We start from the raw sequence: 22939 nt of genomic DNA, 5'->3' as shown, positions 1-22939 counted from the left end.
GTTATGATGGTAATAATAATAATAATAATAATTTTTATTTTTCTATACCGTAAATCCATAAAATGCTCTAAACGGTTCACAAATGTAAAAAATAAACAAACCTTTGACACTAAAAAACATGCAGACACAGGAAAATGTATAAAATCTTAAAAAGACAATTAATTAAAGCTTTGCGGAAAAGATGCGTTTTTAGACGTTTCTTAAAACAATCGATGGTATTGCACATTCTAATATCAGCCGGTAAATCGTTCCATAAACGCGGAGCGACATGGCTGAAGGCCCAGTTTGTATATGAATGAAGACCTCGTAAACGGAACCTCAAGCAAGCCCGAATCTGAAGAACGTAGACGGCGCGTATTACTCTTGGGTGTTAAAAGGTCAATGATATAGATAGGCGCAAGACCATGAAGTGCCTTAAAAACCAGTAATAAGACTTTGAATTCAATTCTACGCTCGATTGGGAGCCAATGAAGTGATCTTAAAACAGGAGATATGTGATCATACTTGCGGCAGCCAGACAATAGGCGAGCCGCGCTATTTTGAACTAGCTGTAATTTCCGTAGTAAACATAAGGGAAGCCCAAGAAACAATACATTGCAATAGTCCAACTTAGAAAAAATGAAAGCATGAATGAGCCTTTCAAGTGACAAACGTGGGAGAAATTTACAGATGCGAGCTATATTCCGTAAATGGAAGTATGCACTCCTGCATGTGGATGTCACATGCCGCTCCATCGTCTATCGAGTAGAACACCAAGATTTTTGACAACTGGCGCCGAATTCACGAGGGAGCCGCCTATTGCAACATCCACAGGCCCGAGACGGGAGAGGGAATGCCTCGTTCCAAAGCAGATGACCTCCGTCTTACTGTCATTCATCTTCAAACGGTGACTCAACATCCAATACTGCACACCCCTGATACAATCAGAAATCTGAGCAATGGCGGGTGCAGAGTCATCAACCTCAAACGAGATGTAAATCCCCGTATCATCCGCATACAATTGATGTGAAACACCGCGATCAGTGAGCAATTCAGCTAATGATGATGTGTATAATGTAAATAAAATGGGACCGAGTACACTTCCCTGGGAACCCACATTCCAATTTTTGGTGGCGGACACAGCACCATTGAGAATTACACATTGATCACGGTTCGAGAGATAGGAAGAAAACCATGATAGCACATTTCCAGTAATGCCAATTGAACGAAGTTTGTGTAACAAAAGATCATGACTAACAGTATCGAAGGCTGCCGATAAATCAAGCATGACAAGCAAAACAACTTTCTGTTGACCAATAGCACAAGCGATATCATTATGTAAGCGGAGTAGAGCGGTCTCAGTACTATGATATTTTCTGTACGCAGATTGACGAGGTACATGTAAATTATTGACATTAAGATGGCTCTGTAATCGGGCCGCTACGACTTTCTCTGTAACGACTTTCTCTTTTAATGAAAAAAACTAGTGGTCTTCCAGTCTACCTATGCATCTTCAGTGTTCAGAACAATGCAAATATGAATTTCTGATGTTTTTAAAAGTTTATCTAGAAAGAGCAAAAGTGGTACTGTTTTTGAGTTGCACCTGGAAAGCAAGGATAAAGAATAGACTAATGTTGTTAGATCTTTCAGTATAAGAAACACACAATATTCCATGTATTTACCACATTTCAGTATTTGTCAATAATGCTAATTAAGTTAGGAAACTCTGTGACTGGCTGGATTTAACATACAATAAATATTGAAGGCAACTTGTAGTGTTGAAGTGCCTCAGCCAAGACCTAGCTTATCTTCCTGTCATTTGACCAATCCAGACCCGAGACAGAGAAGGGGAAGATGAAGAGCCGTCGCCGTCACAACAGATCCAGTCTCTGCAGCGACAGAATGTGAACCTAAAACAAGTGATCAGCCAGATGAGACAAGAGATGGAGACTCTAGGAAACCAGACTGGTGGCAGGGATGGAGAGAGCAAGAAAGATGGCAAGGTCACTGGTGGTAAAGGAGGAAGAATCACTGAAGGTATTACATGTTTGATGTACAATAATCATAGTGCAAAGTTGATGTGATATGGTCACACATATAGAGTAAGGGTAACCATTAGGGGAACGCTCCATCAACTTAGAAGTACTTGACTAACCCAGTTGGTTATCAGAGGATTAATCTATGTCAACATATGCGAACAGATTATCTTTAGTGTAAACAAAACATTAGCACTGCCGGAACTATTTTTAGCATGGCCCACGCTGGTCGGCGCTTAACTTGATGACGGCTCTTCCAGCACTCAGGATTTCCAACCAGCGTTAAAAGTGCCGTCCAGCACTTTCTGTTACTTTGAGGTCATCATTTAGTTCATAAAATTGCATGAAGAGTTTACAAAAACAATGGTACTATAGAATCCCTTTCAATAAAATGCTGTTTAAACAATACCAGCAGTTAATTAACATACGCTGATTTTGCATACGAAAAGCTATTTAAGCTGGTTGAGGGTACGTTCACAAAGATCATTGCCCTTTGAACTAAAGTTTTCCTGTCACACAATATCTCTGTATGATCGAAAGGAGACAAACTTTGCTTTGTATGAATGTTTATAACCCTATAAAAGAAAGTATGGTAGCGAAAATCAGCACAACAAAACAGGACTTTTACTAAAACGTACTCTTTCAATTTCAGTTCAGACTCAATGAGTGGCATTGCGGAAAGGTGCATGCAATGCAATTAAAGTCACGAGCAAACTTTGGTGTCAACGGATCCAGTCTTTGAATTATCAATGAACACTCACTTATTTTTCTGGTCAAAAAGCCAAAGGCTACTTGTCCATCGCAACAAGCCTCTCTGTTTGCAGCGTGTTCATTTTTAGCCGGATGTCGGCCAAATTGACCGGCTACTTCCGTATTTTGGCCGGCTACTTTTCAGCAATGTTTCGCTCTCTAGCCCCGAAATTCTGGTTTTGATAATAATATTTTGATATTTTTGTTGTCTTGCAAGCCGGAGCTAACATTTTGGAATTGCTGATGTGGCTATATGTAGTCTAGCAATTTACGCGGTGAACTTGTTGCTATCTAGTATCAGCCTGTAGTACCGCGATCTGCGAACGTGTACTGTACTGGGAATCGCTCTCGAGATCAACCTTGCTTTCCCGACTACAGCCCGAATTATTCCGACGTTCACATCGGGTGTAGCTTACCATTGGACTGACGTTACGCCCACGAATAGCCGACCATTTCCGAATAAAGCCGACGTTTGTTTCTCTCAAACGCGAAAGAGAAGAAAGTCAAACGCGGAAGAGAAAGTCGACGCTTGAGAGCTTTGGTTTTCTGCGTAAGAGTAGGGCCTTGTCTGATGGGTTTGGTAGGTTTTTGATCAAATGTAAAGCGACCAAAAGTTACTGAGTCTCATTTTTCATACTTTTGAAATGCCACGTCAATCCATCCATGGTCGATCATAGTATCAATATTCAAGTCGATCGACATCGCGTTTTGTGGAGGGGCCGTGGTTAAGCGGAAGGAAAAGTCTACGCTTGAAAACTTTGATTTTCTGCGTAAGAGTAGGACTTTGTCTTTTGACTTTGGGAGAAACAGTCATATTGAATTTTCTACTCCACCCTGGGAAAGTCACTGAAATTTTTCCATTGTCTTCTGGCTCTGTGTCACAGTCAATTACTCGTGCTGCCGTCCACCGGCTGGCCTCGTCAACTGCCGCTACCATTTCTCCTTTCTTATATGTAAGAGTGGCCATACTGTTACAAACGGTTTCTGGCTAGCAATTCATTGATTTCGTTCCTTTTATGGGAGATGTCACAGGATACGTGCAGCTCTTGGAGTAAGGACACATTACGTTGTTTGCGTGTGCATGAAAAAGCTGGACATGTGGAAAGAATGTTCCATGCTGTTCTAATCACATTTGCATATATGATCAATGCGTGTTACTGAAGTGAAGCGTCCGAAATGACTTGAATGAAAATGAACGAAGAACGATATTCTGTTTCACCATATTTCTAAAACTTAGTTTAGAGCCTAAATTAAAGAAGAAACTAGATTACTTGCATTGAAAAGTGGGTAGTTCACTTTTTCCTGTCAACATAGTTCCATGTGCAAGCATATGTGTGTGACTGTGGTATTGAGTGAGTCGTTACAGCCCTGACGTTCCTATCATAGCACCAGCTGGATAAGATAAATGCAACAATGGAACATTAACACCTTTGGGGATTAAAAGTCTTCCGTGTTTCCCGAGCAAAACTCGGGTTTCAGGTACCATCCAAGTTAATGGAGCCTTCCCGTAATGTCTGTGATCAAAACCTGTGGGTAATAGTTCGTTGAATGGAAATTTCTGTCGTTTCGTACACTTGCAAGAGTCTCTTGAGTACATGTTACCATTTAATCTGTCTCAAAGACAAGAAATAAATGTACCAAAGGCTTACATAGAATTTGCCTCAGGGACAAATATTTAGACACTAGAATGGACTCATTTAAAAGACAGTGGAACTGAAGTTTTCAAAGTCTTGTCTGTTTAAAAATTGAAAAGTAAGTTTTCTTCCTGTAGAGTTTCAACAGAGGAAGGTTATCAAATCAAATTGAATTTAAAATAATTTTAAGTAATTTGTTTGCTTATCCAAAAATTGTGACCTTGGACTTTTATTCCTGATTTTGAATGAGAATGTCTTGAATTTTCCTAAATGTTAAATTTAAACAGAATTCTAAAACTTTCTTTTAATTAATGAAACTTTATTTTTCAAGGTGTATATCATCCTATGGCACTTTGAATACTTGTTGTATAGAATAAAGTTTCCTATTTCTCTTTGAACAGATTGACCCACTGAAAGAGGGTTACTATTCAATGTTAAAATGTATATTAATCTATTGATCTGTGAAATTCCCTGTAAATGCATGTACATGTATGTGTTTGAAATAATCTTTTCCATCAAACATTCTACCATAGAGTATGTTCAAGCTCTAGAGAAGGAGGTTAGAGAACTGAAAACCAAGGCAAGACATCTGGAGGAGAAAGGTGCCAGCACTGAGCCTGTGAAGACCATTGAGATAGCACCTGTTGAGGAAAGCGTTCCTTTGAATGTAGATAACGCATTTGTGAGAAGTCATATCCAGTCACTCAATGATGTCATAGGTAAGGAAGTCAAGCGATACTGTATTGTCATTTACTGATCATTGAAATGTATCATCATAGTAGCAATGTCATTATTTCCAAAGGTCACATTAATATTTCTTTGACCTTTGAAAGTCTCTTTAATGTCATATGACATGCAGTTGTGTTTGTTGGCTACATATATCAACACAATGATGTTACATGAATTGTGGAAAAGACTGTTTAATCATGTCACCAAGTCAAATAAAAGAAATACCTCCCAGTCTTGATGTAAATGCATCAGGCAATAAGTCAAAATTCTTATAGTGATTAGGTGGTTGGAAAGGCTATTTTTGCACCAATTCTTTTCTCAGAGTTAATGTCAAGTTTCAAGTGTTAGAATCAAGATATTTAGTTCAAATTTTCAGGATAACTCCCTTAGTTTATATTTGCTCCAAAGAATATGAAAATTGTATATTTGCAGCCATGATTTGAAATATAACACCAGTAAATATTAAAATTTAATTTTTCATATTTTTTTTACATATTTGAATTTTATAATAATTGGATAGTATTAATATTACCAAATTAGTTATAAATATGTTGACACCATTTATTATAAGATTTGTACGGCAGGATTTGTAAATAAAATTTGTTTTTATGATTTTACATGGGTTTACATATCAAAAAATTATTAAAAATTCTTTCAAATTTCAAAATGTGATTTTTCAAAAAGTACTTCAAATACAGGAAAATTGTGCCATACAAATCTTATCTGTAACCTTGTTAATAGGCTGTAAAAATTCCATGTCAATATCTCATTTCAAAGGTTGGATTAAATTGATATACAATTATGTAGGAAAACTGTTATTCTGTCAAAAATGTTGAAAACAAGCCATATTTGCACCCCTCTTTTGAAGTCACAGAGCAGTTTTTTTGGTTAATCTCACTTTTGACACCTCTTTGACACTCAAAGAATCTAAAAATGCATTTACAATAGCAGTCACTCACTCTGAATGCCAGCACCGCCTTGTCAAACTTTCCTGAAAACCGCAAATAATGACTTTCCCTTTTCAAACATTTTATTAAAAGCTAGGGGACCTCTACCATAGTTAATACACTAAGGACTCCCCAACTTCTTCTTATTTGGTCAGTTTTTCAGAAGTTTCAACAGGCTATAACTCTGCAATGCCTTTGTGCCCAAATGTCTAGTTTTTTTTATTCCACAGAGAATGTTGACTACTTTTATATTTTAATAGTTTTGTTGAAATTTATAACTGACGCTCTAGCCTTTCCAACCACCTTAAGAATATCTAATAATGTCTGTAATAGGTATGTTTATCATTTCCACTTCATTACAGGTAAGAATTTGCACTTTGATGAAACCAAATATCCGTGATGAGCAGAATCAAGTAATGTGTTGCACACATAGCTTTTAGGCTCTACTCTACATTTGCAAATAGGGCACATCAAAATTAAAGGGAAAGTTCACCAAGGATGATTTTTACATATGTGCTAGCTTTTGGGTCACTTATTCCAGAAAAGCTGTTTTTGCTATTTAGAATTTGTGCAGTATTTTACAAAAACAGATAAACACAGTGACGGAATTTGCATTTAAGGGCTTCATCAACTCAATGTATTTTATTTTGAATCATGGGAAAAGTGCCAAGCTTGGCGCTTTCATCATGTAATATGGCAGGGGCCATCTCCCATTGGTACATGTATGGCATTATCGTTCACAATAGGCTGTGCGTAGTTGCACAACTATTCTGTATATTATGCAAATACACACACCTTGCATGAACATGAGTGAGTGGACAATGCCATACCCATCTGAAGATGGTCCCTCCCAATATCATGTGATGAAAACGCCAAGCTTGGCACTTTTCCCCCATGATTCAAAATACATTGAGTTGATGAAGCCCTAAAATGCAACTTCCGCCACATTCTTGGTGAACTTTCCCTTTAATTAGACCCAGTAGCACCACTTTCGCTAATACCATAACTAAAGCAGTCATAAAAAATAGTAGATTCTGTAGCATTTGTGACAAACAAATTTCTCTCAGAATACTGGTACTTTGTAAGCAGCAGCCTAATAAGCATGTCCACAGTTACTGGGTGTATGACTGTTGAGGTAGTATTGTGTCATTTCTCTAAGGGGCTCTGAGAGCTGACAAAGTATGTGACTGTTGAGGTAATATTGTGTCATTTCTCTAAGGGACTCTGAGAGCTGACAAAGTAGAAGCCACGGCTCAGATGAAGAAGAAACAGGCAAGAAATGAACACTTAGAGGCAATGGTGAATCAACTCACACAACAGGTGAGTGAGAAATTAGAGACACTTTCATTAGGATGGAATTTATTCTCAAAGTGAATCTACCTGAATACATATTTCAATGACTGTATAGTTGTACGTATTGCTCACATTCTGCAAAATCAGCATTTACAAATGCAGACAACAACAACTCATATATGGTGATACATGTATCACACTGAGAATGTTTCTCAGTTTTGTGATATGGTAACTGAAAGTAGTTGCTAATCATGAATTTTAAAGGGAAAATAGCTGTAATTTTAATATTGCAGTTAATATTTTTAAATTAGTTCTTACTCTCCTCCTCAAAAGTACCAGTATGGTGAAATACAAAGTATTTACTTTGTCAACAAGATGAGTTGTGTATACCAGTGGTATGCAATATTATTGTCAACATTAACAAATTCTATTGTGCATGGATTAGAATTCAGTTACCAACAGTAAAATTGGAGATTGCACAAGTTCTGTTTAAAAGTTGAACATGTGTATTATATAAATGCACCAAAAAACAGGAAAACAGACAGTAAAGCCTCATTATCATTAAGCTGCTCACCCCAGTTCTCCATTGATATCAATGGGTTTTGAGTTGAACCAAGATTGTGAAAGAGTTAAAAGCATTGACTGCAGAGTGCTCCACTGTCGATGGTAAAAGCAATTGTGGCAAAAGAGTTGAAGTAAAGTTTTGTATTCTTCTTGACTCCTGCAGTTAGTGTACCATGAGTCACAACAACCAGTCAGCAGGATAAAAAAATATTTCAAGAGTTCACAGCATGTTTTCTTTGACTTGTCCACCCCTTTTCCCTGTAAACTGGTCCACAATCACCATAGATACCAGTAGGTTTGGTCCAAACCATGGTGGTGAAAGGGTTAATGTTGATTGATGTGTCACCCTTTTCTGTATCATTTGTGCAGGCCAAACAGAAGCAATTGGAAGCAGACCAGTTACAGTATGAGGTGGCCACTCAGCAGAGAAGATACAATTCTGAGATTGCTCTGCTCAGACAGCAGATTGCTGAGTTACAACTCCAGCTGGCTGAGACAAGGAAAGAAGCTGATGAATATTTCAAAGGTGGTCTGGAAAGAAATCTTGAAGCAACAGCTCTGGGTCAGGAAGTAAGTGAACATTTTGTTCTACAGGACAACGGGGAAGCATGATAAAATTGCTATTTCTGTCACATATATCATGCATCCAAAGGCACAATGTCATTTGTTCATATGATTTTGCCGAGCAGTTTTATCTGTGGCTTCTCCCCTAGGTCGTACATAGTGAGTTTGAACCCGATTGAAACCATCGTATTCTCTACCCTGGGTTGATAGTTCTGCTGGTGGACAGAATTGTCCTCGAGGAAGTCTTTTGCCCAGATTAAGGGATGTATTCATTGCTTCGCTTTGATAAAGTTTGTGTGCAATGTGTGATGCATGTAGTTAGTGTATGAGCGTGAGGGCTTCACAAACTCTATAGTGTGTGGAAGGGTCGCAGTCAGAAAAACTGTAACCACTTAGCTCGGTTATTGAACCAATCTTTTGGAGATTGGGGATTTGGCCGAGCAGTTTTGTCTGTGGCTTCTCCGCCAGGCGACTGGGTGCCATACGTTGTGAGTTTGAACCTGTTTGAAACCATCATATTATCCTTTCTTGTTTAGCTGCTGTAAAACTCCATAACTGTAAATTTACATAAATGTTTTTAAAGTTTTGATACACTTAGAATCTTCATTTCATAAGTATTTTAAAAATGTTCTCAATTATTTTAGTATAATATTTAAAGCCTCATAACTTCGCTCAATAATATAGCCTATTGTTATAAGTATTGGGTGCGAGATATCTTTTGTGGCTATGTTATTAAGCGAAGGTTGTCATCAGGTGGATGGGAGGGTAAATTCAAACCTTGTCACTCCCTGCCTGAATTCTTATTTTCAATGTCGAGCGTTCACACTGGTGTTCTTTCACTCCGACGTTATCGAATGGGACCAGGTACCTTTTATGTGGGTCTATTTTATAAACTTACTCATGAATATTCATATCTGCGTATTAATATCGCTCAGTGATGCAGCTTTTAATGGTATAGTATTTAAAGCCTCATAACTTCGGTCAATAATATATCCTATTGTTATAAGTATTGGGTGCGAGATATCTTTTTACTTTACCCTAAGATCAGGCCGTCTACCTTGCTATTCTCAACCCCCATGCATTATACACCTCCATAACTTTTACTCTCCTCAACTCCAACTCCCAAGTCTCTAAAGAAATGATACAGTATTCTTATATTCTCAATCAGTTTTATTTTAATTCGCAACATCATCAATCTCATCAGTGTCTCAAACAATGTGCCCTATTTTTTGTCACATATGCAGTTACTATAATGATTTATAAATTCTTTTTTTTTAAAGAAAGTGCATTTGTCAATGGCTTTCGTACTCATGTCTGCCCTGGGGTTATATAAATAATTACATGTTATTAAACTGGATTTGTGTGCGGGAAAGCGGTTGTACATCTGGATGTAACGGTTTCCATTATCTCATATTTCTGTGTGATATCAGTAGTCTATCCAATAGCATCCATAAGTCTTGAACTAGGAGCCTCGGCTTCGACCACCTTTTCTAACTGCATATAATGGTGAGCTGTCTTTTCCGTTCTCCAACCAATATGTGCCATGAGCTAAGTCATTTCCGTCCCCACCATCGCCAGAATAATTGCGCATGCGGTTCTAGAGCTATGAGGAGTTTAACCTTGATCAAGGTTGATCTCTCTCAGATATGTTTTTAGGCGGCGGCATTGCTTGTGAGGACTTTCCCTGCTGGGGTTGAAGGTCGGAAAAGAAAACCTACAGTCAAGCCTATTCCTATATATTGAGCTAGTTTGACATATTCATCAAGTGTGATCACTGCACAGAGCAGCTTGTCTGCACATCTCCTTATAACAAACATGTTTGAATTTATCCCTCTCAAAGTTTTCCCAAAGGTATGGTTAAAGATGAGGCCTGCGTTATCAGGGAGTCGCAGTATTTCTTTAGTTTTAATTTGTCCGAGATCTCCAGCCCTATCACCCGAGAACATCAATACCTTGAATAGTGCCATGTCTCTGGCATGAATGTATGCGTCTACCTGAGATCTGGCAGTTTGTATCTTAAGTAAGATGTGTTCGAAGAGAAGCCTGATTTTATTAGTGAATATCGGTTTTGCCTGTTTTGGTGTAATATGTGCCCTAGCTTGCTCTTCACCCGATTTTTTAATGAACCTATCCATCTTGATCGATGCTACCAGATTATATCCAGTTAGACCAATATTTTTCATGGCGATATAGAAGGAATTAAATTTAGCAACGACATTCTTTATTGTACCAAGTTTAAGTGGCTTTGGGCACCCGCAATCTTTTTTATAATCACTTGTGTCTCCGAGGTATTGGTCAATATGAACTTGGGTGCATGCATCTTTGTCTTTGAATATCAAAAATCAAACGATATCTTGTGGCATTGCGTCCATCAGACTTTTTTCCTGAGGCATTCGTTGCAGGAAGTTCTCCAGGTGTTGTACTACTTTTTCTTTCTGGATTTCATATGCCAACTTTTCTCCCAAGATCACATGCATATGGTTGTCGATTGTCTGCATATCAACTTGGGGCATATTTCCATTCGTAATTGTCATTGTGTAGTGTGGTTTTGCTGAACAGAGCTGGCAGTTGTCGACGGCTTGATCCGAACGACTTTTTTCTGATGAGGTACCACACAACCAGCATATCTATATTGAACAACAACAAGAAAAAATTCTCAAAGGCGTTGATACCTGAGGGGTTCTCCCGAGACATATGTAAAGTATGTAAATCAATTGAATCGCGCTGCAATAAACGACCCTCGAGTGGTTTTAGGTACATAACCATTTTTGAGGGGACTGGTATCACATTTTCATCACCTTTACTTGTGAATTTGATGTATTCTGATGCATACTTGTTGACTAGAGGCCAACATGTTGGGGTACATCCACAGAATTCTAATATCACTGTGGCCAGTAAGTGTTGTTGATCGCGTGTAAAACTACAGGTAATTTGATAAGTAACGGGGATACAGATACAAATTTTCTGTTTTGTTAAATAGATGTGTAAAGAAATCTATTCCCTCACAACCAGGTAGGGGAAAAGGAGCTATGAAACGTGTCAATTTTGTATTTGACTGTGTAGCCATAGCATCTACATCGCGGGACGGAATTTCCCATCAATTTTTTCCCATGCGGAATCAGTTAGCGTGGTTTCTCCAGTGCTTATTTTTCTGGAGGCGTCATCTGCATGGTTGCTTTTGGAAGGCACATGTGTTAATTTTAAACGGGTATTTTGTTCATGCACAGGTGGAAAATATCCTTTAATACCTGATTGAGCTTAACTGACTTTGATCCGGGGTAACCTTCATTCCACGCTTTAACTATAACCATAGAGTCAACATACACATCTAGTCTGGTATTTTTTATTTTACTTTCAAAGGCTACCAGGGCTCGGTGAAGGGCTTCTTCTTCTTTTAAGTTAAAGCACAGTGGTCGTGGTGCTGCGCATGCTCCTGAGGGGGTCCCCCATTGTTGACAACATATCCGAGAATGCCGCATGAGGTTACAGTTGATTATCATGTTTGCGATATTGCCGCTGATATGGCGGCTGATATGTCACAAGCATACCAACTTACCAAATATAACACGCAATAAAAGGTCAATTAATCTAAGTTAAATATCTGCTTAATATTGAACAGTAATTACACACTGGATTGAGATCACATTTGATCATGATTTTCTTGAATCAGTTGAATGGGGCTCGCTTTAGCCATGGAGCTAAACACTTACCCGTACGCGTACATATGCTAACAGACTATCAATGACCGGGCTCTGGTCTACAATATCGCTAGCAAGGACGAGAACTTTCAATTCAAGAGGCCCGACAGGAGTACAATTGACAATCAAAGTAAAACTTAAGTTGCCCATGCGGTAATAGTTGAAAAATGCAAGATTAATTAAAGAATAGAATTTGTCACAATACAAATTTACCAAACGAAAAGGATTTGTGTACCTATTGATATAAAAACAGGCATGGGATCTCTGAAGTTTCATAAGCTCAATGAAACATTACATGACACATAAATATTAATCAGTGTTTTATTAGAGTAAACAAAGCAAGACAAATTATTCTTACAATAGACAAATAATATGCATTTTTCAAGTAACACCATACAATGCTATAGAAAGAACAAACTAAGGAAGTTACACAAAAACTACGATAAAGTTAGAGAAATCTAAACTTGTGAAGTGTAACTGTTATGCATCGTGAATTGTGTAGGGGTAATGACATGATCAGATCAAAGTAAGTGAATTTGGTATCATTGACAGCAAAGGTTTGTCAATTCTATGCCAGTGTGTCAAATTTTCCACTTGTTTTGTCTGAAAAAGCATCTTTCACTGTAGTTTTTATGCTCCCTGGAGGTAAATGCCGCAAGATATAATTGGTTATTAATTATGGTCAGCCCTTCAGAAATCTGTGGAGAGAAAAAGGGATATATATAGAAAATATTAACTAATTATGTAAAGCTCCTGGTGGAAAACATTGATAAGTGCATCACAAGGATGAACAAAACGCGGTAAAACCTCGCTTTCATTCCCGTAACTGCAGGAACAGCAACACGAGTGTTGACAGAACTATTGGTTCAAAGTGAAAATAATCGTGAAGCCTGTTGGCTATAAAGTCTTCCAAAGCCATGCGTTATTAACAAAGTCTATTTTCAATGATGTTCACACGGTGACGTCATACAACTTTAGAATGATATCCCATTTGGACATCAGGCTATATAGCAAAATACCGAAAAAAAATTGTTACGAACAACTATCGACAATTTCACAATCTTGCACGAACAAGATATACATCTCTGAACACAGTGGTGATATACGACACCGTTCAGGCCTCCGGCCCATGGCCATGCATGGTGTCCAAAAATATTGATCCACTACAGAGTTGTGGTTTATTCGTGAATGTTCATGACCCCGGGGCCGCTATCTGTGACTGTGATGTTTGACAGATGTCACATGAATGTATCAAAGTCAAATTCATGAAGCTGACAAATCGCTGTGATCGGCAGATTTTAGATTATAACAATAACGGTGAGAGCAAAAAGTCTGTCAGGGTTCTCGGAATTCAGTCTCCTTTACTCAAAAAAAGACCACGTCTCCATAGTTACAATGCAAATTTCGGCCTTGACGTGCTCAGTATTCCAATCCGCGGTCTTCGAGAGACAGAGAGACTATGAATTGAACTTTCTCTCGCTACCTGAGCAATCACAAAAAGTACCGCGTGTGTTGATCTTCCGCATTTTCGACACCATCGCTCGATCGTGTTTTTACTGTCGTGTACACTGTACAGCTAGTAAAGGAATTTGTTTTGGCGTACGCGGTTGTTGCTACATGTAGCTGGTTTGCCAACGTGGGTTTCGCGTTAATTACATGCTTTGTACAGGACAAACTGCCAAAGTATATTGCTTCAATTTCACAATCACTTCACCAATGCGACCATCTAACGTTTTATTTATTCGAATCACTGTTTTATAAGTGAGTGGAGATTTAGCAACTCAAATTATGCAGACATCTTTTCCTTTCCAGTTTTAATTCTCAATTTTATTTGTCGTAGTTTGAAATATGCAATTTATAGATCATGGGCATCATCCTATTCTTTTCTTTCTGGGCATTCCCTAGCCATGTGGCCCTCTTTTGCACAGATGTAACATTTCATGTTTTGTTATTTGTAAGTGCGTCGCTGACGAGTTGTTGTATACAGTGCTTGTTAGTAACACTGAATATTCTTCAGAAAATTCCTGACTTTTGATGCTATTTCTTCCTCCTCTTTATTTCCAAGCAACAGAATTACTAATTTTCCAGCATCTCTTCCGAACTCGTTACTCTCAAATTGAGACAGGACTGCTCGGTAACATTGCAGCTTCTGGTGATTTGCAACGGTAGCTCTATCGACCAATACTCTGAGCACATTGATGATTTGGAATCTCGATGCAGATATGTGCGCCAGGTCCATAACTTTTTGGAGGGCCTCTTCGACATTGACAGATTTTGCTGCTTGCTGCAGCTTCTCAATCTTGCTTTGCAACTGTAGCAGTGCATCTCCTATGGGCAGCTGCAGATGGAATAAGAGAAACCTGTCAATCAACTGGCCAAAATTGCAGACTATTCTGCCAGAAATGCGTCCATACGCTGAAATATATTATCACGTACAGTTTTACTTGTATAGAATACTGCCGCCCCCATGCGGCAAGTCACATGTGCCTTTAATATTGTACACCATCGCACATTTTCGTACACCGCTGTTTTTGGTAACGCACTCCATCACTTTTGGTGTTGCACACCCTTGTTTTTGGTGTCACATACCATTCTATAAAAATTGTATCCCAGCATACATCTCTGTGCAGCCTACTCGCTCATATAAGCTATCGAGCCCCGTCACTCAACTCAATTCTGCAGTATGCAAGAACAAGGGTTTTTGGTTCGCTCAACAGAGAGAGAGAAAGAGAACTAGCCCAGCTAGCGGGCGAGAGAGAGAGAGAGAGAGCTCAGAGAGGCAAAGTTCGGGCTGATGACTTCACGCTAATACAATACTTTCAAAGTAAAACAGCTGTGCTTGAAGTTAAAACGGCATAACGAACACTTTCCACCTGGCATATGCAAATATATATTTGTGGCTAACTAGAGAAATAGGGCTCAATTTGCTAAAGAAGGTGGCAAAATGGTAAAGTGTTGCACAGAGGGAAAAGCACATTGTTCGGCAAACCAAGAACAGCTACCTACAGCTCGGGAAAATGAAAGTGAAACAACGGCAAACCAAAGGAGGAAATGTCACAGGGTGTTACAGGGGCTCACCTGAGTTTCTGACTCTTTCCGCTGTGGATTTGGGGTTGGCACACTTGGTGCATGCAAGGTAGCACTACCACTGGTGGATGGAACTGTGTTTTCGGCTTGTAGGCCTATAGCCTGATTTGGCTATGGTGCTGGAGTTGGTCGTGCATGCTTCTCTGCTGTAGCTGTGCTGCAGGCGGGGGGCCATGGGCAGCTGCAAAGGACAAGGTTACAGTGCACATGGTAGGAAATATGGCTAGTTTTCAATCGGGTCTGCCCACAACCCACAACATACGGCATCAGTCACCTAGCGGAGAGGCCACAGAGAAAACCGCTCGGCTAAATCTCCACTCCCAAAAAAGAGTGGTTCAATAGCCAGCTAAGTTGTTACATTTGTAGGAAGAGTAGGGGTTGAGCTGTTGTTCTGCATCTCTGACTTATCGAATGGGACGAGGTACCTTTTGTGTGGGTCTATTTTATAACCTTACTCATGAATATTCATATCTGCATATTAATATCGCTCTGTGATGCGGCTTTTAATATTATTTCATTCTCTTTTATATGCATTAGGTCTCTGCTCTTAAGATGGACATGGCTGGTAGAAAACCAACAGTTATCACCAGCAGTCAGGTAATGTTGCTTTCCCTCATGCAAAATGTCTTTTTAGCGTAATGTGTTTGCATCAAAACCCAAGCACTGTTTTGACAAACAGCATTATATAGCAATTTCTTTTACTGAAAAAGTAAGTTTCATGTCAAATTATATGAAACTCACATTTGTGTTTTCATTTTCTAATGCAGAAGCCAAACAGCATTTGCACTCTCTCAATATTGGTCTCAAAAATGAAAATGTGTCGATCAGAATCACTTGTGTGATTGCATCTGTGTACTTTTAATAGTGTTTTCCAGGAGATCGTAGAATGTTCCATTTCAAAGCAAAACACTATTTGGATTTAAAATGTTTATAAATACTTCTGATATACCGGTAAGTTACCAGTAATTTTCTCTCAAAATCTCTCATTGATAACATTGCATCTTCATGACTCTAAATCACTCTCAAAAATGTAAGCTCTTACAGTAAGTTGTGAAATATGTTAATTTTTCCCATTCCTTTATTGCATGTTTTCATTTCATCATAGTGTCCAAACGCCATAGGTTACTATGCAGAAACGCTGAGGTATTTGATAGGCAAATGTTGGTTGTAATTCAGGTGCTATTTTCCATTTTATACCCAGGATGCTTTGGTGCGTCAGCTGCAGGAGGAGGTGCAGTATCTTCGCAATCAGCTGAATTCAACCAGTCAACAACCAGTGATGGGAGATGCTATGATTGTCGGGGGTGACAGCATGGCATCAGTAAGTATGGGAGATACCACAATTACTGTAGCAGGGGTAGTGAAAGGAGATATCACTAGCAGGCCACCAAGTCGCACCAATCGGCCATTTTGTTAGTTTTCATAACCATTATGAGACTCAAAAATCCACCATTAACCCTCTGAGTACCAAAGTCAATTTATGTTGCATTTATAAAATGTACCCAAGTCAATTTTTTTCAGATTTTTGCCACAATTTAAAAAAACAACTGTAGCCAATGAAAATTTTATGTCCACTTGGTCCAAAATTATCAAAAACAAATTGGTAAGATGTCGCACTCAAATTTTGGTGGGAAAAAATACAGCATTCAAAGGGTTAAGGATGTTCTCTGCGCTTCCCCACTAAAGTGTAGACAGTGCCCTTGAATGATGGTTGTCCTTTCCATGAGGTCCATAAGTATCTGACTAGTGGCATGCAGTTATTGGTCCAAGTTCAAATATTGGTGGTGGTTGATTTTTTAACCTCTAGACTTGCTCAGCTTTTTAACATCATGCCAGGAGATAAAACTTGCCCATCAACAGATAATGTTTGATATACTGTACGAAGTTGGAGATCTACCAAGAATTCATAAGATGGAAAACAAGGAGAACTGAATCAAGGAACAAATTGATAGAGGCAATGGACCAATGATAGATAAACTGTTGCCACTATCACATGAACGACGACAAAAGGTTGTATATTTCCGAGTATGTGCATTTTAAACTCATCCCTACAAATTTTTTTCCTTCACAGTTTGACCTTTCAGACACATCTCAACACCATCATTTCCAGATGTATAATCCGTTGCTTCATGATTGTATTATCATGGTAATATTGCCAAAGACAGCACTGAAAGTTGACCTTTAAAAATGGTGACACATTTCTTATTTCTCACCTATTCACAGATGCAAGCCAAATTAAGGACTGCCGCCAGACATATCACCCAGTTAGCCAAGGAACGTCAGCATCTCATTGAACTTGGAAATAAACTGAGATCTGAATTGATCAAATACACAGGTGAATAAGATCTAGGTCTCATGTCTATATATGTAAACTCAAAGTAGGTCTTCCAATACCTCTGCTTAATCCTCTGAGTGCCAAAGTCAATTTTGTCGCGATATTCCCCAGTCAATTTTTTTTCAGATATTTACAGAAATTTTGATAAAAGCTGTATCCAATGAAAGATGATGTCCATTTTGGCCAAAATTATTAAAAGACTCACAAAAATTCATAAAAATTGGTAACTTGTTGTAATGAAATTTTGGTGGGAAAAATTAAATCACTTAAAAGGTTAACAGTCATAGATAGAAATAAAACACCACATACTGCAGTTTGCTGGAATTCATAAGTAAAGTATTGCTAGTGAACAACTTCGATTTAGGCTTTCATCCCCTATATCATAAAACAACAAACTTTAGCATCATCATACACACAGGGATAACTTGAGTATATTTTCCCATATCTGGTATAATGTTTAGCTGATGATTAGCTCAAGATGTTTTCAAACCTTAGTAATGAAACCTGTCACTGTGTTTTGTTTCCAAATACTTGCTTTCAACATCTGATCCAAAGTACTGTATTCTTTGGACTTTCAAAATTGTTTCAGTGGGAGTGTAATTTTCCTATCACACCATTGTAACTTATGAGAGAATTGGCCTTTCCTCTTTTGAAGAACACAAAATATTCTACTCCAATCTTTCCTCTTTTTCAGTTTTGTCTGTGTAATAGTTTCAATCCAACACCTGTTAATAAATATGGTTTTAATATTGTGAACAAATTATGATTCTACTGACTTTCCAAACTATACATCATCTCACCAATATTTTCTCTCCTGTGACGTGTCCCACCCTGACGTACAGGCAGAAGACCAACATCCCCACCCAGGCCACAGCATCCATCGTCTTTCCCAGAGCAGAAACCAACTGTGACCACAGGAGGACAACTGGCTGAACATTACAAGACTAAACTGAGTGATCTTGAAAGACTACAATATGAAATTACAAAACAGGTAACGTCAGTGGTATATTGTCACGTATGCGTATCCTAACACAGAAATTTTGCAAAACATTTTGGCATGCCTGCTCTGGAATCAATGCAATTTTGCAAAGAAATCCTTTGAGCTATTTTTGACCAGATATGACAAAGAAGAATGTGATAAATCAGTTGAAGTATTACCTTTTTTGTGATGACTTCAACAAATCAGGTGTTTGTAGATGTGATGATGTTGTTTCATTGTTTGTTTGTTTGTTTGTTTGTTTGTTTGCATCTTCACCTTTTATTTCTGCATGTAGATCCAACATACCGATACATAGGTATGTTACCGGTTGCAAAAAACTCCAGCAAACTGAAGCAAAGAAAGAGAATGTAAACGTTTCAGTAACTCACTAGGCTGTATTTCTCTAAGCTTTTCATCAGTAAATGTTGCTGAAATTCCCTGCACTGTTCTGGTGTACTTTTCTGCAGGAACTGAAGTTTGCTCAGAGAGACAAAGAGATGAAGGACTTTGAGAGAGGAGCAGGTGATGAAGAAAGACCCACCAAGCCCCAAGAAAAACCCACAATACTCCAGGAAAGACCCACAATGCATCAGGAAAGACCTGCAGTTCATCAACCCATGCACAGTGATGACATACAAAGACTACAGATGACCAGACAGCCTAGACCAGGTGAGTCAAAGATTACTTTTGAATAATTGAAGTTTTTCATTCATTCTTCGAAAGCATCTCTTTATCACAAAATGGTATTGTCCTTTTAAATGTTTAATAAATACAGTACTTGCCCACATTCGAAATACCACCCTCAGTAGTCAAGCATGCATATGTTTGTCACTCCACCAACACTTTAGGGTGTGATTATTAAATAAATTACTCAAACCTGTACCAAATAGTTTGGAGAAAGTATTTCCATATAGTTTAAATGAGTAAAATAAAATTTTGAGTAAATCCCATTGGTCAAAACAAAATGATATGAGGTTGCAATTGTGTTTCAATTTTCCCTTTTCATTTAAAATTTAAACCAAAGGATTTGACAGGCATGCGACTGCTTTTATTACTTACCTCGATGTCAGTGCAAATCAGTGCGTTGATTTGAATGTTAACATCTGGGAAGTTAGTGGGCCGTGTAAACAACCTACTGACCTGTCTCCATAGTTACCCAGTCCGGTGAAGCCCTTCGATGTTTTTGCCATTAAAGTAGACGCTTAACGCTTGACATAAAATATCCATGCTCGCACTGCTATTTTGACTTTCGTTAATATCTGTTTGATGTTGGTCAATAATGGTAAAATTGTTTGAGAATGCCATGTAACTAAATGCCATATAGTGTTAACTGTGAAGAGGCATGTACCGTAATAAAAATATTATTACGTGAATACATGAGTTTATGTGCTCTTGCAGGTGATAATTTGCCTGACGCCAGGACGGCAAATTGTCTCCTGCTCTCAGGCACATAACCCTATGTATTCAGGCAAATCACCACACTTTGCAATGTCAATGCCATATGTTCCTTCTTTATTCCTGACAAATTACGATGTAGCTGGTGGTTTTATGAATAGTAAACCAAGTATACTATGTATTCAAACACCAGCTACATTGTAATTCATCAGGAATAAAGAAGAAACATATATGTACATGAAATTGCAAAGCGTGGTGATTTGTTTATGTTTCTCTGTCTGACTTGTGTGGAGTGGCCCTGTGTAACTGAGAGCATGTAGCTGATTAAAAATGTAAACAAGACCACATCAAGCCCTGCCGTGTTAATGTTGTAAAAATTACTGATACATGTCGATTGATTGTATCTTGTGTACAGACTCCGAATTGTTCAGGTACATGTACTGTTGACCAAAGTTGGCATTGCAGAACTCATTAGCATTTCTGTGACATCACTGTGGTGAGAATAGTTGGTATATACACTGTGAATTACATTATCCTGTATTTGCTCCCAAGTAAAATAACAAGTGTATGTTGCCATGGATATTACAACATATCTCCATAAAATTATGTTGACAGCCCTGCAACCAGACCTGCAGGCCACACTGAGTACCATCGGCTCTGGTCGAGCGGGTTCCCCACTTATGATGAGTCTGTCGTCCTATGGAGAGGGTTCAATACAAGACGTTTGGAGAATGCTTGATGAAGGACCAAGTCCAAGTCCAACGTTCATGAGAAGTCCCTCCCCACCAGCTCACCTGCCACACAATACTGCAGGTAAATAAAATGCCATATTATATGGCAAATTTGTAACATAGTTACAACATTTTAAGTGACATTGTTTCACTGTAGACTGAAAGATCAGTAGCTTGAGGGTGCTCTCTACGCTCTCCCCTCTGGGGTGTAGACAGCGCCCTCTAGCAATGGCTCTCTCTCAGTGTAGTTTCACTTTATGTTGAATCTGACATCACTTCCTTGTTATTGTCTTTACTCGTGTGTACTTTGTAAAAATCTAATAAGGTGGATTTTGTCTACACACCACTGGACAATTATGACCACAAATTTAAAAGCGTCTTGAATCTGAATATTTGAGCAGAACTGATATAGAGAGAGGTTACTTAAGTAGTGAAAATATATTTGTGCTGTCATTCATTTGATCCAGGGTCAGGATCCTTCGAGCCGAGGCCAAGCATCCCTGACAACCGAATGGCTCCTTCATCAGATGGCTTCACCATAGAGGGCAGCAGACCAGCAATGTCTGGGAGACAGAAGCCAGGCAAACAACAGCTCTCATCTCTAGCAGCAGGGAAATACCAGAGACGACCTCAGAAACCCAAAATCAGGAATTACAATGTGCAAGATTAGGAAAGTCAAAGAGGGGGAAGAGACTTTCCATTGATCCTTAGAATGAAGCACGGACATAGAAAATTTGTTATAGGTGGCAAAAATAAAAGTACAGGTGGCTACAAGTACTATATGTGCACATTAAGTTTGTCCAAATGACCTGTTTTTTTTACCAAAACTAAATTTTCACAGCTGGCAAACTTTTGCTGACAGCTGGTTGTTTTTCCGGCTGCCGGCTATTTTCTACATCCCTGATGAAGGTACCATGTATATATTAAAATGAAGCAGTACAGTTGCATTCAACAGTAGGGAAATTAAGAGTTAATATTTATAACAGTTGATGTCAGACTGTGAAACAATTCAAAGGTGTAGACCATCCAATGGACACAACCCATGTCAGTTATATGGCATACAGCAGCAGGTTCTTGTGTCTCTGAACATTTGTTGACCACTGTTCTCTTCTTTGGTAAAATTTTCACACCATTTCCTTTGAACAGGTCCAAGATAACCATTGATGTAATAGGCTCAGATCAGACTGTTTGTCATGAAAGGGTTCAAAGCAACAATGACATGTCTCAACCATGAGTGTGACATTAACCTTTGAGTGCCAAAGTCTATTTTTGTCCCCATTATAAAATAAACCCTAGTCAATTTTTCTCAGATTTTTGCCAAAATTTTGAGAAAAACTGTAGCAAATGAAATGTAATGTCCATTTGGTCCAAAATTATCAAAAAATTACAGCGCTCAAAGGGTTAAAAAATAGTCTAAATATGATATCGGTGCTGTGAGTGACACACTATCAACGGTGTAGAATTTTTAAGTGTGCAAAGTTTCAACATCATGCCTGATGCCTGTGTGAGCAAACATAGAGCATTGTGCACAGATTTTACAAAGCATTGAATTGTATTGAAGATGTTTGTCTTATGTTTTGTCCATCTGAGATTTCTCTGTTCTGTTGTATATTTTTTCTAGTCAATACTCTGAAAATCTGTTTCCTTTGAATTCTACCAATTATCTCACATCAATACTTATCCCATTCAAATGTATTTTTCCCTGATTTTGTCTTCATCATCTTACTGAACGGTTCACATGCAAAATCTTTTTATTTTCTATCAACTTATTCAAGAATATATTGTACATTCTGTATATTCCTTTATACTCGTAATGGAAAATTTGTGAGCTTTCTAATTTCCAAATGCTACCATGTGTAATATGATATGAAATTTATTTTCTTTTCGAATTATCATTTTTATAATTGTCATTTTAAATGTATTATATGAGATCAGTATATTTCCCAATGATATAGATTTGTAAATGCAAAGATTACAAAATAATATTTTCATAGAAATATAACAATGTTTCTTGCGTGACTTTTTCCCACGGACCAAGTTGCTCAGGTTTCTGATATTTAAGGTCTTACATACACACAGATATAATCACAAGTTGATACAACCACACTTTGTCAAAATCAATAATAACCATTGGTGTCACCGTGCAAATGTTTATACAAGAGAAAACCATAGATAGGGAACCCCATTATTTAAACACTACCGTAGTTTATACCTGATA

General features: G+C 38.2%; 1 protein-coding gene across 1 annotated transcript in view; it reads left to right on the top strand.

Annotated features, from left to right (window-relative positions):
* LOC139135729 (coiled-coil domain-containing protein 57-like) overlaps nt 1-22715 on the top strand; it is a 31953-nt gene extending 9238 nt beyond the window's left edge. Inside the window, exons 9-19 of the mRNA XM_070703378.1 lie at nt 1812-2016; nt 4933-5118; nt 7295-7395; nt 8302-8502; nt 15819-15878; nt 16483-16602; nt 17505-17616; nt 18459-18607; nt 19063-19264; nt 20606-20803; nt 21189-22715. Of these exons, the coding sequence (XP_070559479.1) occupies nt 1812-2016; nt 4933-5118; nt 7295-7395; nt 8302-8502; nt 15819-15878; nt 16483-16602; nt 17505-17616; nt 18459-18607; nt 19063-19264; nt 20606-20803; nt 21189-21391 (1737 nt within the window). The 3' untranslated portion in view covers nt 21392-22715. The remainder of the gene's footprint in view (nt 1-1811; nt 2017-4932; nt 5119-7294; nt 7396-8301; nt 8503-15818; nt 15879-16482; nt 16603-17504; nt 17617-18458; nt 18608-19062; nt 19265-20605; nt 20804-21188) is intronic.
* The last annotated feature ends 224 nt before the right edge of the window (nt 22716-22939 follow it).

Source organism: Ptychodera flava, chromosome 6 (genome assembly GCF_041260155.1).
Source record: "Ptychodera flava strain L36383 chromosome 6, AS_Pfla_20210202, whole genome shotgun sequence".
Taxonomy (NCBI): Eukaryota; Metazoa; Hemichordata; class Enteropneusta; family Ptychoderidae; genus Ptychodera; species Ptychodera flava.
Note: the sequence above shows the minus strand (reverse complement) of the source record. Positions and strands in the feature narration are given on the sequence as shown.